Source organism: Sapajus apella, unplaced genomic scaffold (assembly GCF_009761245.1).
Source record: "Sapajus apella isolate SASKATOON/1434 unplaced genomic scaffold, GSC_monkey_1.0 scaffold20, whole genome shotgun sequence".
Taxonomy (NCBI): domain Eukaryota; kingdom Metazoa; phylum Chordata; class Mammalia; order Primates; family Cebidae; genus Sapajus; species Sapajus apella.
The window spans coordinates 14914046-14935268 of record NW_022436960.1 but is presented as its reverse complement, the minus strand read 5'-3'; the positions used below and the strand labels follow the sequence as shown (position 1 = coordinate 14935268).

General features: G+C 45.2%; 1 protein-coding gene across 1 annotated transcript in view; it reads right to left on the bottom strand.

The window, feature by feature from the left end:
• Nucleotides 1-18797, bottom strand: part of KCNK10 (potassium two pore domain channel subfamily K member 10) — a 141015-nt gene extending 122218 nt beyond the window's left edge. The window contains exon 1 of the mRNA XM_032287690.1: nt 18278-18797. Coding sequence (XP_032143581.1) covers nt 18278-18329 — 52 coding nt within the window. The 5' untranslated portion in view covers nt 18330-18797. The remainder of the gene's footprint in view (nt 1-18277) is intronic.
• Nucleotides 18798-21223: the final 2426 nt, after the last annotated feature.

Below are 21223 nucleotides of genomic sequence, written 5' to 3'. Positions count from 1 at the left end.
TGCAAATTCTTCTACTTGCTAAAATGTATTTGTAACCCCAAAATCAAATCAATATTCCTGGTGTTCTGCAGTCACTCGCTGTCACACACAGAGCAGTGAAAAAAGTGTGCACCACCCGATGCACATGTCCCCAGCTGAGGCTGAACAAGGCAATGCTCTGCCTTCTTGTTCCAGCTTTTATGCTGTAAGCAAATGTCTGCTTTGTGATCTCTTTAGTGCCGTGTTTTGCACATTTTGTGCTTTTTTGTTGGTGACTGCACTGTTTAAAATCACCCCAAAGTGCAACGCTGAAGTGCTACCCAGTGTTCCTAAGTGCAAGGCATAAGGTGCCTTACAGAGAAAATATGTATGTTAGATAACTAACTTTGTTCAGAAATGAGTCACAGTGCTGTGGCTGTGAGTTCAATGCTAACAAATCAACAATACATATGAAACAAGCTGTCTTTAAACAGAAACACACTTAAAACAAGGTTACATATTTACTTGATGAAAATGTTGTGACCTGACTGGGCATGGTGGCTCATGCCTGTAATCCCAGCACTTTGGGAGGCCGAGGCAGGAGGATCATCTGAGGTCAGGAGTTCGAGACCAGTCTAGCCAATGTGGCAAAACCACATCTCTACCAAAAAATACAAAAAGTAGCCGGACATGGTGGTGCATGCCTGTAGTCTCAGCTACTTGGTAGGCTGAGGTGGGAGAACCCGGAAGGTGGAGGTTGCAGTGAGCCCGGATTGTGCCACTGTACTCCAACCTGGGCAATAGAGCAAGACTCTATCTCAAAAAAATAAAAAATATATTAAAAATGTTGTGATCAGAGGCTCACAGGAACCTAACCCTAAATTTCCCTTAAAAGCAATGGTTCATTATTTGCTAATTCTCCTGAATTGCAGCAACTTTATAAAACATAAGCATTACCGTAAATTATGAGAATCAACTGTACTTGATTCTGCCCTCTTCTGAGAAGGAAAATTATGGAAACAAAATGGTTTGATGAGACTGAAACACGCCTCATCAAGCTTTAACCTCTCTTTTCATGCTGCATGGATCACTCACCAGCACCAGGACTTGTTCGAAAGATGTCTTGGAGAGAAAACTGCCAATCAGCTGTGGACTGTGTCCCCTGAGACCCATTGCCCTGCCCGAGAAGTTGAGCATCCCCTCACTCCCATCTTCAAAGCTAACTGATTGGGGCAGAAGGCAGAGAGGCAAGAAAAGGAGAAAGCTTTACCATATGTCTTCATTTGGGTTTCCCCAGAAGCTGATCCTACAATTACGATTTGAGCACAAGTGGTTTGTTTGGGAAGTGAAGAAATAGCCAGTAGGGAATTGGAGAAAAGAGAAAGGGCTGGGAGGGCAGCCAAGAAAACCAATAAAAGGTGCAGTATCAAACTAGCTACTGCTGTTGCCCAGTGGAATTTTTCCTACAGGGGAAAATGGGATCCCATGCAAACCATATTCCTGAGTTATCCTACCCAAGGCTGAGGGGACTGGGGTGTTTACACACCATCTTCCATCAGTTATGGGTTGAGAGCTCCTCCTGGGGTGCGCTAATTCCCCAACACTTCCTGCCTTCCATGGGAGCAGCAAAGTAGGCTCAGTCAAGAAAAAGGCAAAAAAATGCCAAGTTGGCAGTCAGAAGTGAGCCAGCATGTGCTGAAGTGGTGCAAGCAAGAGGATAGGGACAGGCCCTGGAACATCTGCTACTTCATAACGTGCTGCTGCTGAAAGTCTTACATAAACCAAGAGAAGGAACAGGGCCACTTCCACGAGAAATCCACGGCAGAGGAAATTCCCACACAAGAAGCACATATCCGCTACCAAAGGTCTAGAGTGTTCATGTACTTTCAGCTAATTATCTGATTCAGGGGCCAATTTCCACTGGTTTTAAGTCAAAGTAAGGTTTCATGGTGTTTATATAGGTTATTTTCCTCCTCCTTTGGTAGAAGCAAGATGGAAAGCTCATTTGCATTTTAATGATAAAATGGGACCTTTTCCCTAGAATAGCATGTGAGAGAACAGAGCAGGACAAAGTAATTTTGGGGAAATGTGGGGGAAGATTAGTACTTCATAGGATGTGCTGTCATCATGATAGTTCGTTCCCTGATGATCAAGTGAAGACACATACCCCTGCCCAAGAGCCTGCTGGTGCCAGGCCTTTTCCTTCCATGAATACCTGTCCCCACCATCCCCAGTGCTATCACAACAACTGAGGAAGGGATACTCCATCTCGTGTCTCCAGAAAAGCACTGGGGCAGTAGGGCGGGGAGGCATGCCACCTTAGACACCATAGTGTTTCATTACAATCTACTATTGAAGACAAGACAAGAAGGATGACATTTCCTCCATCATGTTGAGTGACCGGTTGCTGGGTTTCCAACCCAGAAAGTATATTTCTCCCATCGCTTTCATTTCTGTAACTTTCCAAGTTCATATCGTAACCCTTAGGAAATTGCACAAAAGAATTAGACTGCTCAACACTATGTGAGTATACAGACACGAAGCCATATCCTCCTCAAGGTAGATGAAAAATATCAGTGTTCTTGCAACCACAGCAATTCCTCAGGATGTCCACATCCAGTGGGACATATCCATCTATATAGAAATGGTGTTCAGCATGATGCAGAAATCCAACCAGAGATCAGTGAGTGGGTGAGAAGCCCAAGGTCTTGCCTTGGAGCCAAGACGGACCTGGGCACAAATTCCAGTTCAAGTGCTTTCAAGTTGGGTGGCCATGAGTTACATACACACTCTCAGCCTCAGTTTCCTCATCTTCCAAATGGACTAATACAACTGTCTCAGATGATTGTCTTCATTCTTCATTCAAAATAGATATGGGTGCAACATGAGTGAACCTTGAAAGCATTATGCTAAGTGAAAGAAGCCAATCACACACACATAAAAAAACCTACATGTCATATGATTCCATTTATGTGAAATGCCCAAAATAGGCAAATCCATAGAGACAGAAAGTAGACTCATGGTTGCCAGGGGCTGAGAGAGATAAAATGGGGAGTGACTGCTAATGGATATAGTTTCTTTTTGGAGTCATGAAAATTTTCTACAATTAGATAGTGATGATGATTGCACAACTCTGTGAATATACTAAAAACTACTGAATTGTACATTTTAAATAGGTAATTTTATGGTATGTAAATTATATCTTAATAAAGCTCTTATTTTTTAAAAATAGATACGGAGTCCTTGTTACATGCAGATCCTTTGGAAGTCATGAGCATCCAGGACAGTTGGCTAAACATTAGGATATTAACCAGAAGAACAAGCAAAGCGACTCAGGCTACTGTGAAGAATAAATTATATCCTACATGTGAAGCACTGAGTACTGTGCCTGAGCCACTGAAGACCCTCAGCAAATGAGCGTTATCAGTAGCAACATCACTGACGTTTATTAGGTGCCTCCTGTGTGCCAGGCACGGTGCTCTGCTCTTTGTGTGCAGGGTCTCATTTAACCATACCTACCCTAGGGAATAAGTGCTTTTATCATTTCCAGTTCTCAAGTGGGGAAACAGGCACAGTGAGTTAAGTGAGTGACTAAGATTGGCAGCTTGGGAGTGGCAGGGCTGGTGGGGCACAGCTAAGCTCTTGTACGTCTTCTCATCATGCCCTTCATCTCTAGCAGCAGCCGTGGGAGCATGGTCACTGTTAACAATCATCAGCACCCCAGTCAAGGGTGTTCCCTGGATCACTAGGATGAGTTTAAAACAGAGAAGAGACCTCTGATAGACACTGGAGGGATGGCTCCTACAGGTCTCTTCCAGCCACTCAGCTGAGACTCCTGGCAGTGGAAGTGTGGCCTCATCCAACCCGCCTGAAACTCCGGGTAAGATTCTCACTACCCCTGGATTCTTAATGGACACCCCAGTCAGTCCAACTGTCTGCTGCTTCCTTAAGCCCTTGTGACCCAGACTGGCATCCTTGGTTCTCTGTGGGCCTCAGTCTGCCCCAGCAGCCCAGATGAGGCCAAGAGACTGCCAAGGAATATAACAGACAGAAGTCCTAATTTCCTCCTATTCAGAAGACATGTAAATTTAGACACTTTGGAAATCATGTGTAGCAAAAAGTTGCTATATGCTAGAGTATGTGTGTGTGTGTGTGTGTGTGTGTGTGTGCATGCGTGCACATGTATGCAGGCACATGCACATTTGTGTGCGTGCATGCACTGTGTACTCAAAAACCTCATATTTCAGTCTCTTACAATTCCTTGGAGATTAATTTACTTGCCATCAACATGGAAAAGACTCTAACTCCAGTCTCGTCCCAGTGTACATGCACAAGCCAGAGTCCTAATTAACACAGATTCTTCACAAAATCTAATTACAAACTAGGCAGCTCTGAGACCTTCTTTGAAATCACTGAATTTTCTAACAGAATGTCACCACCTTCGGCACCATCAACACTCATTCCATACTAAATTACCATATTAAACATTTTTGCAGCGCAATGGAATATCAGAATGGCCTCATTTTCATCCTTATTAACATATTTTTGGAACCTCTTTACTTGTCAAATGTGTGTCTGAAACAGATTTCGAAAATGCAGAAGTTGACCTGAGTGTAAGGGATGCTAAGCCTTGGCTAAATGGTTAGTTTCATGAAGGCAGAGACTTCGTCTTGTCTGTTGCTGTACCTCCAGGGCCTACAACCGTGCCTGGCACAAAGAAGACACTGGGCAAATATTCACTGAAGAAATGGACAGACGTCTTCTCCAAGAGGCTGAATATACACTCACATTTCTACTTGCTGCAGACATAGAGAATTTAATTTGAAATCTCACTAACGATATGCTCAGACTCTAGTAGAGACTACTGCTCTTCATCAATTCTTTTTCCCAAAGGAGGAAGAATAGAAAAAAGGCAGGCAGGACACGGTGGCTCACACCTATAATCCCAGCACTTTGAGAAGCCGAGGTAGGCGGATTGCTTGAGCCCAGGAGTTCGAGACCAGCCAGGGCAACACAGCAAAACCCCATCTCTACAAAAAAATGCATTAATTAGCCAACTGTGGGGTATGTGCCTATAGTCCCAGCTACTCAGGAGGCTGAGGTGGGAGGATCGATTGACCCCAGGAGGTCAAGGCTGCAGGGAGCTGTGATTGCACCACCGCACTCCAGCCTGGGCAACAGATCAAGATCTTGTCTCAAAAAAATAAAAAGCTAAAATTAAAAATTAATAAAAGGTCCCAATACCCGTTGGCATTGCCATAAGGGTCACTGTTGAATAATGGAGGCTAGCATTAGGAGTTCAAAGATGTGCTTTGTTCCCTCTTTGCTGTCTGGGCAAGCACAAGTCACTTGACCAATCTAGATTCAGAGTTGCCCTAAGAAGCCTCAATGGGCTTGGATATCTCAAAAGTTCCTTCCAATTTATGAAGTGAGTTTAACATGAGCAGGGCAACCTCTGAACAACATTTGCACAAATGAAAAGTTGCTTTCAGTGACCTTCCTGGCAGTCCCGCCCTCCGGAGCCCTCAGTCTGCTCCCTTTGCACTTGACACCAGCCTATCAATACCTATCAGTCCCTGGTTCTGTTTTCTCTTGGCGCAGTTCTCTCATAGAAGCTATTAATCTGGCTGTACCCATGGGTAACTGAGAATTAGTTTGTTACCTTGAGGAACTACATTTGCATTTTAACAAGATGTGTTTTGGAGATGACACTTTAATCCATATCTCTATCAACCCATTTATCGTGGTGTATCAATTACTTGATGATGCACCTCTCTCAGTGGCTAGACTGTGACTTCTTTGGGTCTACAACCTCAGGTCTTTTTCATCTTTCTGTGTCAAATTCCTAGCCCCATTTCTGCAGGCACTCACTCGCTAAATGTTTATGGAATAACCAAAAGGATGACTGACAACAGCCAATGAATAAAGTAACTGTTAAGACTGTAGGCATCCTGATAGCCATGGGAAGGAATGGTCTGTGTCAGCTGTGGAGAGGGACTTTATAGGGCCATTCAAATCCCACCCCCTGTGGCTGTCTGCTCTGTCTGTCTTTAGTACCGAGGCTGAATGCAGAGATTATTGCCTGATCAGCAGGCATTCACGCTCCTATAGAAACTACGTTCTCACCCTGCCAACCCCGCCAGAGAAAGGGATCGGCACATCAGAAGCTTTCATTGATTCAGGCTTTGGGGAGGCCTTTAAGCTGAGGCCACAAGAACACAACTAGCAGGGGGTCCCATTATAGTCAAAGGAGAAATACCCTAACGTTACAATACCTCCGGACATACCAGGAACAAAGTGACGGCGGGTATGGAGGGGCAATTTTTATCAGGCCCGTTATGCTGAACTGAGAGCCACATGCTTCCAAAAGGCATCTGAAGTATAAGAGAATATGAGCAAGTGCACCACAGTTTTGTGTGTGTTGATTTATTGACTCTAGATATGCAAATTATCACAGAATCAAGCCTCATGTAACAAAGCTGGGGAAAATATTACTGTAATTAACAGAAATTGAAAACACAGTAGCCATTTTAAGATATACCTTCCCATTTGCAACCAGAAGTTTGGAATTTGTTGTCCTAAACCAAAGATGTCAAGGAAAGCTTTTTTTCTGTATAATTTTTTTAACAGCTTTTATGTAGGATTCCTACAAGAACATACAGATACCCCAGGTGAGGCTAGCACCATGCCTGTCACACAGTAAGTACTCTCTGTAAACATTTGCTGAAACAATCATTTGATTTATTAGTGATTTAAATAATCTTTTAAAAATCTGATTGTGTCATCCTCTCACTTCAAATCAATCAAGACCTTCCAGTTAGTCTCAGGAAAAAAAAAAAAGAGCTCCTTAGTAAGACTTACTATGCCCTGCATGACCTGAGCACCCACTACCCCTCCCCACTTCATGTGCCATACCACACTTCACTTTCCAACCAGAACCAAAACCCACATTTCCTAATCCCAGAGACCAAGGCTCCCATTCCTGTGCCTCATTGCCTTTCTCTGTTCATTTAAAACACATCAACCCTGTCTCTACTAAAAATACAAAAATTAGCCAGGTGTGGTGGTGTGCACCTGTATTCCCAGCTACTCGGGAGGCTGAGGCAGGAGAATTGCTTGAACCTGGGAGGCAAAGGTTGCAGTGAGCCGAGCTCGCACCAATGAACTCCAGCCTGGGTGACAGAGCAAGAATCCATCTCAAAAAACAAAAAAAACTCAAGATCTACCCCAGACTGTGAGTGCAGGAATGTTACCGGAAGCATTGAGTGCCATGAGCCACCATTGTTACACATAGCTATAAATAAGTCTAGAGTATGTACACTACATGAGTTAGGACCAATTTTCACAGTAAAAATGGAAAAGTGGAAGAAATTAGGTGCATGCAGCTTAGTCTGGATCATAATGAATCCTTATGGATCAGGAAGTGAAAATGGGGCCACAGGAAATATAGAGTTAGCTGGAAGTTAAAATCACCAATATAGAAACTACCATGAAAGTCAGTTTCTTATCAGGGTGGTTGTGGGCAGGGATGGGGGAATTTCTGGATGAAAGAATAGACGGAAAAACCAGAACCAGAAGGGGAGCACAATGGCATCTTGGCATCCTGAGACTTTTTCTACTCTTAGTTACTATGGTTACAGACACCACCCGTGCTGGCTCCTGAATGTGACTGGGGCCCCAGGCAGCTCCATTCAACCCACTGTCACCCTGTCCCAGACCCTGTCTTTGCCATTTTGTGCAGTAAGTGACATATTCAACAATGTCCAGCTCCTAATCATTCTCAAGTTCACAGTGCTACTCAAAAGAAACCGTATTCACTCGCCTCTGCCCAGAACACAGAAGCTCCAAAACTTCCTTCAGAATATAAAATTGCCTCAGGAACAAGCCAGGCATGTAATGTTTGGAAACATGGGAACCTCTAAGGCATCGGATGCATCCTGCTTCCTGGAAATCATTTTCTCAAGACTGTACAGAAAAAGCAACAAGATTGTCAAAAAAATGTTTACTCAAAATATGACAAGGAGTGCGAACGGTCCTTCCTCCACCAGCAGCTTCTCGCTGTGTGTTTGCCGTCACCCCCAGGCACACGGTCCCTGCCATCTTGGCTGGATGCCGACTTGCATTTCAGTCACCATACAGACACATGGCCTGCAGGCACTGCAGGAACACACCAGACACACACCAGACACCCCATACCCCAGCATTTCTACTGCTCGGCCTGGAGGCCATCCTGTTTTTTTCTGGCTTTACCCAAGGAAGTTGTCAGTCATTGAATCTGTAAAAGAAGGGGCACTGTAAAGAAAAGGACTCTGTAAGAGAAGTGGGACCCTGAGTTATCACACTCAACCTCTAAATTCACCGTCAGAAAAAATAGGGTGTATTATGGGGTCATTTTTTTAAATTAATGTTTACAGATGTACACATAGCATGACACCCACACAGGACAGGCTCAATAGACACTTCTGGTATTTGAATAATACAAAAAGTTTGGACTGACAGGTATACTGGGATCTATTAAAAGACCATATGTTCATATTATATATAAATCGTCATCATGCTCACTGTCTTTCTAGAAATAATGTTTCAAGCCATTGGTCAATGAAAGGGTAAAAATGGAGTTATATGAATCATCATTCTCTGGTTAAGTGGAAAATGCAGGCTTAAACAAAATTAAACAGATTTCTGAACTACAGGATTATCAGAGAGAGGTGTATATGGTAGAGGTGAGAGTTCAGGCATTAAATCAGACAGACCAAGGTTCAAGTTGTAGCATGACTAGGTAACTCTGGGCAAGTTACTTAAGCTCTACAGGCCTCAGCCTCCTCATTCAGAAAGCAGAGATAATAATTTCACCTATTTCTTTGGATTATAAATAGGATTACATGAGATGATAACTATAAGGCACTTAGCCTAGCCCTTAGTGCCTATTCAATAAATGATAGGAAAAAATGCTTATGGTGATTTTAAAATATGTCCTCAAATACTTTGGCATGCCTCCCTTGCAACATGAAAGTAATCAACCCCACCCCTCTCCCCAAATGTGGACTAACTTTAGTGACTGGCATCTAATGAAAAGAACTTGGTGGTAGAAACAATCTGTGATTTTTGAAGTTAAGTCATAAAAAGTGTTGCCAACCTTGTTCCCTCTTTAATCACTTGCTCTTGGGGAAGCCAGCCACCATGTCATGCATGAGTGCACATAAGTATCCCATGGAGAGGCCCACATTGGCAGAAAATGAGGTCTCTCCTCAACAATCAGCAGCAATTTGCAAGTCACATGAGTGTACCATCCTGGAAACAGATCCTCCTGCCCCAATCAAGCCATCAGATGAGAGCAGCCCAGACAACATCTGACCACAGCTAATGACAGACTCTTAGCCAGACCACCCAACTAAACTATCCCTGAATGATTGATCCACAGAACTTATCAGATAATAAATGTTTATATTGATTTAAGCCACTAAATGTTTGGGTTATTTGTTACAAAATAATATAGTAACATGCTAATGTGCATGATGACTCTCTAGGAATGACTGAGCACGCATCATCCTGCAAACTGCCTTTACCATGACACCACTTTTCTTCTCAGAGTATCTGTTGAGTCCAGCTCATGTCTCATAGAACACACTTTGGGAAATGTTGTTCTGGCATTTAACAATTTGGGAAGTTTGTTCACATGTCTCATTTGATCATCTCAGCAACTGTGAAGTGGTTGTTATTGTGATATTTATTTTACCCAAAAGAAAACTAAGGCTAGGAAAGGTTAAGTGACTTGGCCAAGTTCACACAGTATTATGGTTTGAATGTGTCCCCCTAGAATTCATATGTTGAAATCCTAACCCCCAACGTAATGTTATTAGGACATGGGGCCTTTGGAAGGTGATTAGGTCATGAGCATGAAGCCTTCATGATTAGGATTAGTGCACTTATAAAAGAAGCCCAAGAAAGACCCCTTACTTTTTCTACCATGTAAGGACACAGCAAGAGAGCAGGATCTATAAGCTGAAAAGTGGGCCCTCTCCAGATGCCAAATCTACCACTGCCTTGATCTTGGTCTTCCCAGCCTCCAGAACAATGAGAAATAAATTTATGTTGTCCATAAACTATCTAGTTTATGAAATTTTACTAAAACAGCCCAAATTGACTATAATACACAGCTAATAAAATTGGTACAACATTAACTCAGACTCAAATATTATCAGTCCAAGTCATGTTCTTTCATTGGTCTTTTATCTGACTTAACCAGAACAGCCTAGGTTGTTTAAATCTGAGCTAAGAATACTAAGAGTCTACCAAAGTACCAGGAGGGTTGTGCTCTGCTATGGGCCACCTCCTGGATAATCCAGACAATGAGCCGGATACTTCCAAGAGGCTGAGCTGGAGGCTGCCCTGACTTCACAGGCTGCCTTCTGCAACTGTGAGAACAGCATAATGCAGGTACCACTCATGGAGCCCTTATGATGATCCAGCATTCTTCTGAGAGCTTTGCATGTATCATTTTATGTAATCCACATAACAAACCAAGGAAGTAATGGCTGTAATTATCTCTATCTTGCAGATGAAGATACCAAGTCATAGAAAAATGAAGCAACGTTCCCAAATCAGCCTCTAGTAAATCATGCTTGGATTAGGACCTAGGCAATCTAAGACTATCAGGGAAGGAAGGGATCTCAACAACCAACAACTCAACTCCCTTCTTTTCTAAATGAGTGGCAGAGCCAGCCCTAGAAAGCAGGTCTCCTATCCTAAGTTCCTATACCGTACAGAGGGTGCCATCTTGCCCAGAGTCTAGGTTAAATAACTATAACATGTATTTAATCTCCCTTCAGGTTATTATAAGAATGTATACGCTGAACCAGATCTATTATAACTACCTCCCATATGGCCTCAAATTCCACCGTGAGAGATGAATTCCTTTGGCCTAAAGCAACACTAGTCAGTAGAATAAAGGAGCTGGCCCAGGTTGATCCATGGTTAGCATGGATAACAACACTCCCCAATTTTCAGAAAAAAAATTAATTAATAAATAGACTTCTTTCACCTCTAAGCTTCTCCTCCCATCAATTTTTCTTAAACACTTGGTGCCTGACTTTTTGTCTCAGAGGACAAAGTAAGTGAATGCTCAATGTCAAATATTTTATCACAGCTGATATCAAGCATCTCTATTCTACCTGTCAGGCTCATATCACATTAAATTTAGTAAGTTATACTATTTATCTTTATCATTCTAAATATTTGGCGTGTTATCATTTAGGGGATCTCGAGGTCTACTTGCACATAAGAAACTCATTTTCTTGGTAGTAAAATTGTTGCTAGCTTGCATGTGAAAATTATGAATATTGGTGTTTTAGGCGTCTCTGCAAAGGCTACTGTGACTTCCAGGCTCTCCATCACCTGAGAAAATCTTCATTTTCTATTCAAGCATCTCTTTTTAAACTGTAAGTGCCACCAGCCCCACCACACTGGATAGTTGAGTAGAGGAGAAAGGACTCTTTGCACAAGCAAGAGCAATTGAGATCAAAACTCCGCAGGAATGGGGAAGGGGCGGAGGGAAAAAAGGAAGGAAGAAAAGAAGGAAGGGAGGAATGAAGGAAAAGTTCCCTGTGATCACCTGGCTTTTGTATGGCAGTAAATCCTATGTTTTCCTTTCTAATCTTGTTTTCCCACCATTCCACTCTGCTTCAAAGTCACCTCCATGGAAAGGGTAAGTGATGAGACTAGAAGGTATTGGTAACACAAAACCTAGAATCTCCGGAAATACTATCCACCCCCCAGCCTCATCCCCACTACTTCCAATGCCCATCCCTCCCCACCCTCTGGCTCTGGGAATGCCAAAGGAAGAGAATTCAATGCCCCCTCATGACCATACCCTCCCCTGCCAGTGATTATGGCCCTTCCTTTCTCCCTTCAACCCTAAATGGAGGACTAGGAAGTCAGGTTTCATTTTCAATTCAGAGTACTCAGTCCTAGACCCTCACAAGGGAGAAAAAAAAAATCTTAAACTGTGGCTGCAAATGACAAATAAATGTTCTAGCAAGTAAATATGAGGTCTTTTATTTTCCCATTCTAGGTGATGGTAAAAAGCCAGACACAGATAAACTGTAAAGTCTCCACTGAGAGTACCCCTAGGACCAGATCCCAGCAGTGGAAGGTCCCTTTGACCTCCATAATTCTTATGGAGGGAAATCACCCAGGTGGGTGTAACCAACAGGGTGACCACACTCCTAGTACCACATTTAGGTAGATTCTGTAACCAAGCCATGAAGAGCTAAGCCCCTAACCTAACTCTAACTTCATCTGGATCATCCAGTAGGTGCTCTTTATAAGAATCGGAGTACAGAGAAAGATTGTCACTGTTATCTACCTTTCTGCTTCAGCCAAGGGAGCTGTCCAAACTGAAACTTCCTAATTGGCTACCAGTAGAATGGCTTCTTTCTATTTTACCATTAGACTTTTCCTCTAGTTCCCTGTAGACTAAAAGTAAAAAGGAAATTACTAGTTCTCCGTGCCTATATTAAACATACTTCACACCATATCTCAACTGTGGTTGAAGTTTCCCAATGGAGGGAAAATCTTATGTATTTTTTAAATGCATCGGATTTAAGGTGAGGCTCATATGGAGTCAAAGTATAGATGTTCTGGAAATGGCATGGGAGAGCAAAGTTAACCTGCTCAATCTTAATTCAACCCAGTGGTGACCGTGATTGGCAAAAGGATGGTGAAGCTCCTTAGACACTGCTGGAAAAGAACCCTGAACAAAATCTTGGCCCAGACAATCTTTGGAACAGGTTCCTTGGTACTTTTGAGGATAATTGTGGTGATTTTGGCATATTTTAAATCCTATTTGGAATGCTGATCTCCTGAAAGTAGGATATTAAATCAAAAATAGATTATTTTCTTTTCAGGAAATCTAAGCTATGCAAATGTGTGTTTGGAAACACATTAATAAAGCAGCTAGCACTTAAGCGACCTAGCAGGTTGAATATGGCCCCCATTCACGAATGACCAAAATCTTTTTTTAGCCAGTACAGCGGAAGGGAGATCTAAGGCTCATGGAAATGAAAGTGTAGACCTGTACAGTAAGTACAAACTCCTGAAAACAGCCATCAACTAAAGACTCGCTGATCAATGGGGAGACTGCTTCCCCTACATCTCTCAGAGAAACCTTTGAATACACTTTTGGGTAAGAAAGAGCAGGAAACTGTGGAATGAACAAAGATGCTGGCAGGAAGGAAAGCTTGAAGGAAACTGTCATGGACGTAAGCATCAAAAGGCCTAGGGTAGCCCCAACTCTGCCTGCTTGTAGCTTTGAGCCCCAACATAAATCATTTATCTTTTCTACATCTTACTTTATGTGTCAGTAAATCTAAGACTCTAATACCTACAAAAATAGGGTTGTTTAAAGAACAAATGAGGTCATTCCTAAAAAGTGTTCTATAAATTGAAAGGTGCTACACACATAAGTTATGGGCCTCTCCAGAATTTCACACTAAAGTGTGTGCTTAAAAGTACAGCTTTTTAAAAACTCCAGCTCCACTCCTATAGCTTTGCTTCTTTCTTAAGTGGATTAAAGTCCCTAAAAATAGCCACACTCCCATAGTTAATATGAGCCAAATTATTTATTGAACACTGACCATATCTTTATCAGGCTAGATCAGTCCACCTTTCCACCCTCACCCCACTCCCATTCAGCCTTCTCACTCCTGGTCAAAGATGAGAAATGAAGAAAAACAGCCCACTGGAGACTTAGAGAAAGCTGGAGCTTGCAAGGAAGTGGGAATATCAGTGTCCTTTCTCATATGCCACTACTTGAGGATATTCTTCATTTCTTCTTATTCGTACTTTGCCATTTGTAGCTTAGAGGCATCCTGCAATTTCCATGACGCATAAAGCCTTCAGTCCTCTCCAATCCATCTGCCCAACCTTCCATTCATTCAGCAAAGGGTTACTGAGTGCCAGGCACTTCCCAGGGCACTGAGGTTATGATAATAAACAAGACAGGGGAAGTCCCTGCTCATGCAGCTCACATGCTAGTGAAGGAGGCTGGCATCAAATGGGACCCATGAGTAAGTAAGATGGTTTCAAATCATGACAAATGCCAGTAAGACAACTGAACAGGTGACATAAGAGAAAATGATGGCACTGGGGAACAGGAGGAGAGGTCTTTCAGAGGGGACAGGGAAGCCCTTGCTAACAAGAGGACATTTGAGCTGAGATTCAAATGATGGAAAGAAGCCAGCAATGTGAAATGCATGATAAGCAGTGGAAATTGCAAACACAAAGGCCCTGAGACAGAAGTGTGATCTATCTGAGGAAAGAAAGGAAGCCAACTGGCCCCAAGATCAGATCAAGATGTTGAAGAGACCAAGTCAAAGAGGTAGACAAAGGCAATGTCAATGGCTCCTTTCTCCATGGTAGGAACGTGAAATCCAGAAAAGTTAAGTGGGCAGCCCAAAGTCATACAACTAATTACTGCTACAGCTGCTTTAAGAACCTAATTATTTTGCCCCCAAATCCAAAGTGTTTTTACACTGTATTGATCTGCTTGCCTCTAGTGAAAGGAATACTATTTGCAGATCTTGCTGGTTTTTAAAAGCTCTTAATACACGTACGCAGCAAGTAAATACCAATTTTAAGCAGAAAATCATCAACAAATGATGCTGATGATTTCAAATGCACATAAATTCTGCTATGAAAGCTAAGAGTTAGAACCAATCTACTTTCGGTAGGTCCTACACAAACAGTAACACTCTTCATTGAAGGCTCTGTTCCATGAATATACGGCAAGGCCATCGCTCACCAGAGACAAGCCGTTTTACATTTGGGTCTTGTTTTTACCTACACCTCTTGACAAGGCTTTGCTTAATCCACCCAAATGCCATCCAAACCAACCTATTCTCAAACCACCTTCATTTTGTGCTATTAAATTGTAGGGTAATGAGGCTGTAAGAAAAACATTATAATTATAACTGCCTTCCACAACCCATGAGAGCAGCTTCGCCTGAAAGGTCACATCTGTTGATAGACGAATCCTACAGTCCAAATAATGGACTTTCTCCTAATACTTCTGGGTTCCCCTTCATCTTTTCCCTGCTATGAAATGTGATCTGTGTAATCCAGAATCTCCAAAATACAGACTCAAACTCTGTCCAGTAGCCACTGACTTGTCCACCAGACATGGAAAAAAAATGCTATTGTCTAAATAGGTTAGTAAAGAAAGCAACGAGTAGGGTAAGGTTGAATTACTATCTCCTCTCTTCTATCCTCCTCCTATTCCAAGCCTTTTTCTTCTTCACCCTCTCTCTTCTCCTTTTCTTCTTTCCAACAAGCCTCTCCACTTCCGGAGCACTGGGAACCTTACCAGGCAAAAGCCGAAAGTCCCAGTAAGAAACACAGACTAGAAGAGTGTTTAATAGCCCAGATTATAATCTTGTCCTACTAGCTGTGCAACCTTGGCCAAGTTACTCAACCTCTCTGTTCCTCAGTTAACTCATCTGTAAAATTAAGATAACACCTTCCTCCTAAAATGTTTGTGAAGATTGAATTAATACATGTACAGCATTAGATGAGCACCTGGCACATAGTTCTATGCAGATGTGAGATATGCCACCTCACTTGCCACTCTCTTCCCACCTCCATCCCCTGGCTAGGAAAGACTACTGTCACCCCCACCTTCGGGAACAACTCTGCTCAAAGTCAGAGCAACTACTGGAAGGCAGATTAGTGGTGTCATGATGGCAATCAAGTGCCAAATGGGACAATAACACTTATACCATCAGATAAGTATTGTGGAAACAATTGTATGAAATAATGTACATAAAGCACCTGGTATGCAATGATTGCTCATTAAATGTTGTTATTTTTATTTAGTATTTTTCTTCACTTGTACCACCATTGGTTGTAACTGAAGGTGCTATGTGCATGCTTTTCTTCACTGTGTCAGGCTACAAAATGTGTAAAATTCATCTGCGTTCATCACGGTAACATGAATAATGATGATCATACAGAAATGTATCTTAAAACACAAGGCCAGCTTCACAAAATCAGTCTCACAGTGCTCCCCCTGTACCAGAGTTCCTTGAAGATCCTGACCCCAGCATTTAGACGGCCACCCACCTAACACACCCCTTGGATTACTTGGGGACATGCCCCACTCAACAAGACCTAGATTGAACTCATGAGCTTTCCTTCAAGACTGGCCCTGCCTTGGCTGCCATCCAGTCATTCCAATTCCTCCACTTCACCTGCACACATCAGTCACGCAAAGCCTGTTGATTTCACGTCCTCCCCAGCTCTCTACTCCACCCACTTCTCCGTGCCCACAGCAACCACCCTGGCCCATGCTACCATTATATCTGGTCCCCCACATCCACAAGAGTCACATAGCACTTGTTTTGAAACTTAGTTCAAATCATGGCCCTCCTCATCTTGAAACTCTTCATTGGCTTAAGATAAAGGCTATACTCTTTCAATCCCACAGCTCTACTCCACCTCCAACAACACAGGGCTTGGGGGGTCTAGCCCTGTGGATCCCCCAGTCATATCTCGAAACGCAAGCCCTCTTGCTCTCTGCTAGGGAGAAATAGAAAGCCAAGGCACACTTTTGTATTTCCAGAGATTTCAAATAGATACAAAATGAAAGGTTTGTGTGGTATTTACAGTATAACAGCCGGTGTTTATAAAAAGGCAATACCTCTTCACTCACTCTTCAGTAGCCATGGGAACCTCCTTTTGGTTCATCAAATACACGTGCCCCTTCTGCCTCAGGCCCTTTGCACTTGCTGTTCCTTCTTCTGCAACGATTCCCCTCCTCCTTAGACAATTAACTCCTACACCTCCTCCAGGCCTAAGTCCAAGTGTCACCTCCTCAGGGAAGCCTTCTCTGGTCCTTGTCAATCTCTTCTATCAGACACTTTCTGAAACCTCTGAAGCTCTCCTTCTTGGAACATTCATAAACTCTGAATCACGCATTCCTCCACGCAATGATTGATTTAGGTCTGTCTCCCTCACTGTAAACTCCAAGACAGAGCTTTTGTGTTTCCTGTTCTGACTGTATCTCCAGTGCCTAGGACAGTGCTTAGCATGTAACAGGCATTTAGCAAATATGTTTTTCAGGGATTCTCCCCTCAAAAAAGGAAAGGCACACCTCCTTATTTCCAGAGATTTCAAGTAGAGACAAAATAGAACGTTCGGGCTGTATTTAAGATGTAACAATCTTGGCGTTTAAAAAAGCCAGTATCTCTTCACTCACTCTTCAATAGCCAGTCAATTCCTAAGACATTTACTCAACAAATAAGAAGGTTTCTTCTTTCCAGTCTGGAGGAAAAGAAGAAATGCACTCATAAAGAACATTAAACACACACTCACCCCTAATAAACAAATTTCAATCCCAGAACACACAGAGGCGTTGCCTAGCCTGACACAGTCGTCAGATAAGCTAAGAGAAATGCTAACGAGCATTCTTGTCACAACTGGACACACAGTTTCAACTTGTTCTGCTCCCATACTGATCATTCCCTTGCAGCCTTCACATCTGTATGCTAATTACAGACACGGTGGCCGACGCTAGCAACACGCAAATCCCTCTTAATCGCTCCCTTTTGCGTGGATGGAACCTGGTCCAACATTCGTAAAAGCATGCAAACCACACCACGGCTTGGGCGGGCACACTTCCTGGCCCTCCCCATGCCGTGCCAGCCCCACCCTTCTCACACACCACCCCTCCTCCCCCTTCTACTCCGACCTGAGCCTAACTAGCTGCCAGGTTTGGTAATAAGATTGAACGAAGACTCAGGAGGCCCTGTGGGCTCCATTATTCTGGACGCCCTGCGAGAAGGGCCACCCCGAGGGACGGCTGCTGCAACTCGAGCCCCACTTGCTGCCAGGAAACCTTTCCCACTGAGGACACCCGGGCATGCGGCGCAGCTCCAGGTCCAGGGGGAGGCACCCCACCCATCTGCCAGAGAGACAAAGATCACCAGAAACAAAGGACACACACACACACACATACACACTCGCACATTCAAAGTCAAAAGCAAATACCGACACTTGCAATTTCAAACCAAACAGTTGGCTTGGTCTATCTAAATAGATCTGGAGACAATCCAGAGGGACAGTGATTATGTGGTAATGACAGGCACTATCTGGGTTCGGTACCCAAGCTGCCTCCGCCCTCCTCCCACCCGAGCTGCAGTTCCCAGGCGCGTTTCCCAGCCTCAGGACACACGCTGCCAGAAGCAAGAGTGCTTCCACTCAAGGAAGCGCGCACACACCAGAGACAGAGGCAGGGCGAGGGCAGCCAAAAGTAGGAAATACCCACCTTTAGGATCCCAGTTCACCTGTTTTCTTGGCGTCTCGATTGGAAATTTCATTGCTCCGTTGCCCAGAAGGGGAAGAAATGAAAAGAACCCAAATAATAATAAAGTCCTCAAGCTTTACACGCCTCGGTTTAGCAGTCCAACAAAACAATTTCCGAGGATGGAGGAGGCTTGGACTGGCTCGTGGAGGAACCCCAGAAAAAGACAAGTGGGAAAATACTGGCTTGGGAGAGAACTGGAGACGGCTTGGGTGTTTGCCCCGGCTAGGGGGCGGCCGGCCGCGGCCCCGTGGGTAAAAGAAAAAGTAAGATCGGCGAGGGGTGGATGAAAGGATGGAGAGAAAGGCTTGGGAAGATGGAAGAGCCAAGCAGCTTCCCAAAAGCGGGGCCGGCAGGTTAGGGGCTGAGCCGCCGGAAGGCTGGGGCTAGGGAGAAGCCCACTGCAGTGTCACTCCAGCCCCTGAAGGCGTGTGCGCACACACTCCCGCACACACACACCCGCACACACACTCCCGGGCGCGCGCTTGGGCGGGCACGTCTGCCTCGCTCGGCCGCGCCGAGCGCACACGCCCCACCCCGGCCGCGGCTCCTCGCCCCCGGCGACGCCCCCCACTTCCCGCTCCCCGAAAGCCATTGGATGTAGGGGTGGTGCGGCTCCCGTGGAGCGCGCGGCGAGGTCGACCCTCCCCGCGGCGAGCCGCAGACGCCACGCCACGGCAGGAAGGAGCAGGGTGCGCAGCGGACCGAGACGCCCGGCCGGGAAGGCGCGCTGAGACCCGGGCGCCCGGCCCAGGGCAGCAGAAGGTGGCCGCGGACTGGCCAGCGGGGCGGCGGGAGACGGTGGGCGGCGGCGGGGAAGCCGCGGAGGGGCGGGGAGCGAGCGGCGGGCGCGCAGCTACTTACTAGCTTGGCCGGCCGGCGGACGGGCGTGGAGACGGCCGCGGCGCGTTCGCTGGAGTTGCAGCCGGAGACACGCTTGGCTGCCTGGAAGGAGCTGCAGGAGGCGGAGGAAGGGCCGCTGCGGCCCCGCCGCAGACCTCAGCCTCCGGGTCACCTCTTGTCACTGCTCCCACCCTGGGCTCTCCCTCCTCCTCTTTTCTCACTTCATTTTTTTCCTCCAGTCTCTTCCCGCGCCTGGTTCTCTCGCCTGAGCCCCGAACCCACGTCCCCTCCGCACTCCGAGGAGGCCCGTTCCACCCATGAGCCTTTTGTTCTGGGACCGCTCCCCGTCTGCTGTGCTCTCCCCGCCCGGGGAAGCTGGCTCCCCAAGCGCAGCTTGGTCCCTTCCCCAGCTACCTGCAGCCCGGCTGGGGCCACTGGTCGATGGCTGGAAAGGGGGCTGGAGGGAGGCAGGGTGGCCCCGGAGGAAAGCGGAGTTGCCAAGATCCGGCAGCTCCAGGAAGCGGCGGGGGACCCAGCCGGGCAGATGCGAAGGGACCCAGACCTGTTCCCGGAAAAGGGCTAAACCTGGAGCATTCATCTCATGCCCTCTCACTGCCCCTGCGTGAAACCCCATAGGGGTTTGTGGTGGGGCCTCAGTCTCCAGAAAAGCCAAGTGGTGATGAGGTGCTCTTGAATGGGTCACTCAGAGCATCAACATGAATAATGCTGACAGATTCCTTCGGATGCCTCGCAACGGAGCCTTACACGTAGTAGATGCTCAAGAAATACTGCTAAATGAAGACATGAATTGCATGCTGCAGTGTTGGATAGGAAGTAGTTTAAACCCCTACTCTGGCTTCCAGAGAAGGTTGCCAACTTTGTTGTCCATTCAACATATATATTGAACCCCTTCCAAGTGTCATCACTGTGCTAGGTGCTGGCCATATGGCAGAGAACAAGATAGAGATCTTGCCTTCATGGGGGTTACTATCTAGTGCCGTAAAGTCCTGTTAGATTGTTGCTGCCTTTACTTACGCATGGAAATTGTCCAGCTCATTCCCATGCCTGCCAATTGGGGTCCTAAAATCCCACACTAGCAGCTGATCTCTGAGTTGCAGGCCACTCTACGGCACCTTGAGGCTTCTGGGGAGCGCTATGTCAGCAGGATCTTTCTCACCATCCATCCCTCACTATAACATCAAGGCTTCTGAGTCCAAGGGCAAGACCTACAGCGGTCCGCTGTGGTCTGTGGGAGAGGTTGAGTGCCTTGTCACTGGGCTGTCACAGGCAGCCCAGGCTGGAGCCCTGAATTCCCTGCCACCCCCATTCAGGCAAAACTGGTACCAATCTGATGGTGCTGCTCTGACTCTTTAGCCATTTGGACAGGTTCCATGGGCGCTTCAGAAACATCTTCCCTGGACTCTGTGACCACACTTTGCCTCTCTCTACTAGGACTGGGAGGATGGATAAGACATAGAAATGAAACAAACAAGGAATCTCTGCTTCTCCCAGCCATCCCCAGAAACACCAATGTGTATGTAAATTCTGTTCTCAAGTCCAGAGGGAGCAGCTTCTAAGAAAGGGTTTTGAGCCTCACTCTGCACTCTTCTTTTTAACTGTTCACGGGCAGCTGGACGCTAGCACAGTCACTGCAATACAATGTTCTTGCCTGCATCAGAGTCAGAGATGGGTTTCGGCAGAGAAAGATACCCCCTCCTGAATCCTCAGAGCATGGGGAAGTAAGATTGGCATTGATTGAATTTCCCCTCACCATTTCATATTTCCTCTCCATTCATCTTTGCTACATCCTTTTACAGATGAGAAGATCAAGGCTCAGAGAGATAAAGAAACACTCCCAAGGTCACAATATGGGGATTCAAATCCAAGTTTGTATGACATAAAGGCCCATGCTCTCCATGACAGAACCTTGTGAGCTCATCTAATTTCCAGACCCATGAATCTGACCCTGAGCCTGTCAGATGGGTTGATTTGGGTAATGGAGACCTAAATGTGATATTTTCTAAGCCTCCAGGCCCTCCTCCTTTGCAAAATGAATTGAGCTATTGT